Source organism: Cardiocondyla obscurior, linkage group LG03 (assembly GCF_019399895.1).
Source record: "Cardiocondyla obscurior isolate alpha-2009 linkage group LG03, Cobs3.1, whole genome shotgun sequence".
NCBI lineage: Eukaryota > Metazoa > Arthropoda > Insecta > Hymenoptera > Formicidae > Cardiocondyla > Cardiocondyla obscurior.
The window spans coordinates 6,886,251-6,892,612 of record NC_091866.1 but is presented as its reverse complement, the minus strand read 5'-3'; the positions used below and the strand labels follow the sequence as shown (position 1 = coordinate 6,892,612).

Below are 6,362 nucleotides of genomic sequence, written 5' to 3'. Positions count from 1 at the left end.
TTAGATTTAATAACGCGTAGTTTTTTTCGTTGATTCTACAGTAATTATTCTGACTCGGCAAGCACATTTCCGTTTAAGATACACATTACAAATGAGATTGACAAATACTTACCCGATCTCGGCATCTTATTTGCGCTGCTTTTGATTGTTTCCTCTGCGTTTCTATAAATTCAGCATTACAGTTTTTAACTTTTTTCTGAGATAGATTTTTGTAAGCTCTCCTGCGTGGGTCGTCTTTCAAAATGTCGTTCAAGGAAAGCCTCTTTACGATGTAAATAATTGGCTTTAGATAATAGTGCAAAGTTCCGCGAGAGTATCGATTTAACGCGTGATAATATGCGGTGATTTTACGTATTTATATATAGTTATATTTGTATTAAGAGTAAATAAATATTTAAATGAACTTTTATAAAAGTTATTATTTATTAATTAATTATTAAATTTGTTATAAACATATTAAACAAGTACAATATTTTTAAATTCTGTTCCGTACATCCTTCGGCATTTGCAAAATTACCCCAAATCCATATATTATACTTTCTTTTACTTCTCATAGATTCCGAGATATAGGAATTTTACAAACTCCGATAGTTTGAAAAACCGAAATACCTTTTACTGAAAAACAAGAGATACAAAAGTTAATAAAAAACTTTTTAAATTATAAAATATTAATAAACTTTTAATTTATTTATAAAGTGATTGAATAAAGAACCCGCACGCGAGATGGACTCTCCAATGAGAGATGTGACTCGACTGAAACTTGGGTAGAGACTGAGCTCTCTAGCTCGTGCATAGACTTTCTTCGGTTTGATCCCTTCCATCGTCGTTGGCTGACGGTGGGGATGATGCGCGCGCCGCCGTTAATTGTTAATGGGGCGATGACGCATACGCTCTGCAGGCTGCTGCGTAGGAATGATGACGTAAACAATGACACATGGATTCATGTGATACGCAATACGATTACGCAATACGATTACGCAATACGCTATACTATCTTATGCTTAATACTATTCTTATATAATGTGTTTACAAAATGGTATAATGACGCACATGCGTCTAAGTAGATTATTTTTTATAGGTCTAAAATGGATTAATAATGTCGTACAAGTAAAAATGCTAAAAAATTTTTAAGTGTAGTGTTTCTTATTAATTATGTGTTGTGGGATCGTAACACCACCTCTCTACTTTCTCTAGGCTCTTGACACAAAAGTTTTTTAGGCTTCTGACACAAAAATTTAGAAATGTCAGAAGCCTAGAAAAAGCGAAAAGTTGGCACGGACTGACCGTGCTATCTTTCCGCTTTTTCTAGATTTCTGACACTTCTAAAGTGTTGTGTCAGGAGCCTAGAAAAAGCGGAGAAATGGCACGGTCAATCCGTTACACTTCCTTTTCAAAAAATGTGAAATATCTTGTGACCCAGAAAAGCTAGGCTATTGCGCTCTTTTTTGTTCGACGCGAGCTTTCGAGCCCTTCAAAACGAGTTTTCGATCGGACCCTTACGACGCTTGTGGACCGAGATATTAACGATCAAAGTTTTTTAAAAAATGTAAAATATCTCGCGACCCAAAAGAGCTAGGCTATTAAGTCTGTAAAGTTTTGAAAAGCCTAAATTTCCGCGTAAAACGCCACAGGCACAATAGTCTAGCTTTTCAGGGTCGCAAAATATTTTAAAAAGCACGGTTGAAACTTTTTGTCAAAATTTTGCGCTGCAAAGGCTCCGAAAATTTTAGAAGTGTTTTGACACTTCTAGGCTTCTGAGCCTAAAAAAAGCAGAGAAATAGCACGGACTGACCGTGCCACCTCTCCGCTTCTTCTAGATTTTGACATAAAACTTTAAAAGTGTCAAAAGTTTAGAAGAAGCGGAAAGATGGCACAAACTGACCGTGCCATTTCTCCGCTTGTTCTAAGATTCTGCCACAAAACTTTAGAAATGTCAAAAGCCTAAAAAAAGCGAAAAATGGCACGGTCAGTTTGTGCCACCTCTTTGCTTTTTCTAAGCTTCTGACACTCCTAAAGTTTTGTGTCAGGAACCTAAAAAAAACGGAGAAATGGCACGGTCAGTCCGTGCCATCTCTCCGCTTTTTCTAGGCTTCTGACATTTTTAAATTTTTGTGTCAGAAGCCTAAAAAACGCAGAAAATTGGCACGGTCAATCCGTGCCATCTCTCTGCTTTTTTTAAGCTTCTGACACTTTTAAAATTTTCGGAGCTTTTGCGGCGCAAAATTTAGACAAAAAAAACTTCGACCGTGCTTTTTAAAATATCTCGCAACCATGAAAAGCTAGGTTATTGCGTTTTTAAAGTTCGACGAAAATTTTAAACTTTTTAAAACGTTATATAAAATATAAACAAAAATATAAAAAATATTCTTTTTTAATCTGGCAACGTAGCATCGTGCGGTAACGTCAGCAAATGCCCACGTGACTATTATCAGCGTTCTACTTTTACAAAGGGCGTAAAAATTGACAAAAAAAAAAAAAAATTTTTGTTCCATAAAATAAAAAATTTAAAAATTTGTTTTACCGACCAATCATAAATAAAAAATCTTCATTACCGACCGATTATATGTCGGCAAAAACAAAAATTTTTAGCTTTTTGGCGCAAGAAATTTTGGTCCGCCAAAAAAAAAAAAAAAAAAAAAAAAAAAAAAAAAAGCAAAAAAAAAAAAAAGCAGAAAAACAAAAAACAAAAAAAAAAAACAAAAATAACCTAACCTAACCTAACCTAACCTAACCTAACCTAATTTAACCTAACCTAACCTAACTAACCTAACCTAACCTAACCTAACCGGTTAGGTTAGGTTAGGTTAGGTTAGGTTAGGTTAGGTTAGGTTAGGTTAGGTTAGGTTAGTTAGGTTAGGTTAGGTTAGGTTAGGTTAGGTTAGGTTAGGTTAGGTTAGGTTAGGTTAGGTTAGGTTAGGTTAGGTTAGGTTAGGTTAGGTTAGGTTAGGTTAGGTTAGGTTAGGTTAGGTTAGGTTAGGTTAGGTTAGGTTAGGTTAGGTTAGGTTAGGTTAGGTTAGGTTAGGTTAGGTTAGGTTAGGTTAGGTTAGGTTAGGTTAGGTTAGGTTAGGTTAGGTTAGGTTAGGTTAGGTTAGGTTAGGTTAGGTTAGGTTAGGTTAGGTTAGGTTAGGTTAGGTTAGGTTAGGTTAGGTTAGGTTAGGTTAGGTTAGGTTAGGTTAGGTTAGGTTAGGTTAGGTTAGGTTAGGTTAGGTTAGGTTAGGTTAGGTTAGGTTAGGTTAGGTTAGGTTAGGTTCCCCCTCGAGGTGCGCCACCTTGTCGTGGTGAGGGGGCACAGAAAGCATGTTGCTTTCTGCTAAGAGCGCACAGAAGAGGACCCCGCAAGGAAGGACAGGATAACATCGCTGGACACAGAAGGACATCACCTGAAGAAATTAAGAAGAGGCCACTGGAAAATATTTGCAGCTCGGGCTCTTCTTCTGCGGAACACGGGTAGACTGGACTCGAAAGGATTGGGCTCCAACCAGTCTAGGGAAGGACACCTTACACAAACCAATTCAACAACTATGAATATGGACAATGAGAAAGAAGAAAACTTACAGCTACAGGGTGTTCGGACACCCAGTAGTCGGCAGGGGAGGGTAGCGTCCCGGCTCCCCCTTGTCGTTATCCAACGACGGGCAATCTACCTCCTGCAGCGCAGGGGGGGTAGATGATAATGTGTCTGCGAAGACCAGTTCGTCAAAGAAGACAGCTAAGAGCAAAGATACGGGCAGGAGCCTGTTATCTCGTAGCATGGGAGAGAACTTATCAGAGAGGGGAACACCCTCACAAAGAACAACCTCGCCAGCTTCCAGCTATCTCTCAGGAGGTACTGGAGACCTCGGCTCGGATTACGGAGGGTCCATCGAAGGAGATGACGAACGCATGAATATGCCACTCGGCAAAAGGAAGAGAGTTATCATCGGCAGAAAGAGAACTGCGGAACAAAGAAATGATGCAACCTCAGCACTTGAAAGAGCAGCTGCTATGGAAGAGGAGGAGAGTCGCATACTCAATGCAAATCACCCCATCTCAGCACGTTCGCAACAAAGAGCAGATAAGCTCGAAGAAGATTTCCTGGACGATAATCGGAATGCACCATCTCGGGACCTTGCCAGCACAGTCCTACGGGACATGGCAGTGGTACTTCGAGTTTCCGGGGTTTCCAAAGGTCTTAAGGGCGAATACTCTAAGGCCCTGAGAGAAATCGCATGCAGAACACGAGCAAATGTCACCACTATGCTGACAAGACTTAACACGGACGGTTCGACAGGACAAGAGACCATGAGTCTCCTTAATGAATTGCACAAGGCACAAGAAGAAATAAAAAACCTTAAACAAGAAGTAAATACTTTGCGGGAGACAATCGCACAGATCTCACCTACGCAGCCTCCTCAATCCAAAAAGAGGCGGGAAGACCCTATACCATATAAGACTACCACAGGTCCAATTTCCGGTACCTCTAAAGTGGTAACCAGCGAGGTAGTTTCTACTAAAACAACTTTTAAAAAACCAACGAACAAAGCAGGTGGCACTTTACGATACAATGAAGACAGGGAAGCTAGTGAGATTTCCACCAACGCAATCTCATCTGTTCATTTTAAATATTTAGATGAACTCTTCCATTCGTGGTGCACAGGAAAATCCAGCGGGGAGCCACGAACCAGGAATCAGCCTAGATCAAGCCAGGCAACTACAGGTACGGACAAAGAAAGCTCTAAGAGCAAACCGGTGACAGCATCAGAACACCCTAGATCGGCAACTGCTATAGCAGGCACAAGCAAGGAAAGCCCTGGCGTGGAGACATGGGCAACAGTAGCTGGAAGAAAAACAAAAAACAGTAATAAGACAGTCGGACAAGGAAGTAGGACAACGAGTGGCAAGAAAGCACCGGAGCAGCCTAAACCCAAGACGACCAAGCGCAAAACACCTAATTCGGCGGCCGTATCGATCACTTGCGAAAATGGTCAATACCAGGAGATCCTGAAAATGGCCAAAGACAGGATAGACTTAAAGAAACTTGGAATCGATAGCCTGCGACCCAAGAGAGGTATTACAGGCTCCATCATTTATGAGATCAAGGGAGACAATCATAACGAGAAGGCAAAAGTTCTTGCAAAAGAACTTTCTACGGCACTTGCAAGTGTGCAACAGGTTAGGATAGCGTGTCCACAGAAAACCGCGGATATACGAATCAGGGATCTGGATGATTATACACGTAAGGATGATGTCATTAATGCAGTACTTACAAGTTTTGAAACTTGCAGGCAGGAGGACCTTAAATTAGGTGAAATTAGGAGATCATACAACGGACTTTACACGACAGTACTTAAGTGCCCGGTAGCCGTTGCTAACCAACTAATCGAGAAGAAGAGAATACAAATAGGATGGGTCTCCGCAAGAATAGAAGCTCTACCTGCAAGACCATTACAATGTTTCCGGTGTCTACAAAAGGGACATGTCCGTGAAAACTGTAACAGTCCTATAGACCGTTCAAACAGTTGCTTCAGATGTGGGGAAACTAACCACACTGCAGTAACCTGTAAGAACCTACCTAAATGTCTGATTTGTGAAGAACTGAAGAAACCATTCAGGCACAAAATGGGAGGACCAGCATGTAATGCCAAGACAAATAGAAGACAACCTCGAACACAACCAGCTTCGAATACTAATAGACAAGACGATGGAAATCCACCACAGCTCTCCAAGGAAGTGATGGAAGTAGAAACACAGGAGGTACCGGAAGCACCAAAACTTGCACCAGAGATTAGTGGCCAGGAGGAGGCCATGCACACGGAATAGGAACTTAATGGCTAGTACAACTTTAATTCAAATTAACACTAACCATGCGAGGAGAGCGCAAGACCTACTGCTCCACACACTCGCTGAGTGTGGCGGGGGGATTGCGCTCATTTCGGAACCTTTCAATATACCGGATAAGCATCCAAACTGGATGAGTGACCCAGCGGGGAGCGTGGCTATTTTCTGGCTGGGCAATGATAATGCATGTAACCCTATCACAAGCGGAACAGGATGGACTGCAGCTAAATGGAGAAATATAATCGTGATGGCCACATATTTGCCACCATCAATAAACCTTGAGGACATGGAGACATCTCTGGAAGAAATAAGCGACTTTATTAAGCGTACACCGGCTACCCCCATTCTCCTTGGAGGGGACTTTAACGCCAAGTCCCCGGAATGGGGATGTAAGTTTTGGGACCAAAAGGGTCGTCTCCTCGCGGACTGGGCCTCTGGCTTAGGACTCCTTCTGGTAAACCGGGGAGATGTTAACACCTGTGTGGCCTGGAGAGGAGAATCCACTGTGGACATCACATGGGCCAATTACAGTGCTGTCAAGCATG

The 6,362-nt window shown here is 41.4% G+C and overlaps 1 protein-coding gene across 1 annotated transcript; it reads left to right on the top strand.

Annotated features, from left to right (window-relative positions):
• Positions 1-3,750: 3,750 nt before the first annotated feature.
• Positions 3,751-5,799, top strand: LOC139113896 (uncharacterized). Its single transcript, XM_070675342.1, has one exon. It carries the CDS (start codon positions 3,751-3,753, stop codon positions 5,797-5,799), a length of 2,049 nt encoding a protein of 682 aa, XP_070531443.1.
• The last annotated feature ends 563 nt before the right edge of the window (positions 5,800-6,362 follow it).

Bases quoted from the DNA above. Each gene is read 5' to 3' on its own strand.
- LOC139113896 (XM_070675342.1), top strand. From the start codon at position 3,751: ATGGGAGAGAACTTATCAGAGAGGGGAACACCCTCACAAAGAACAACC.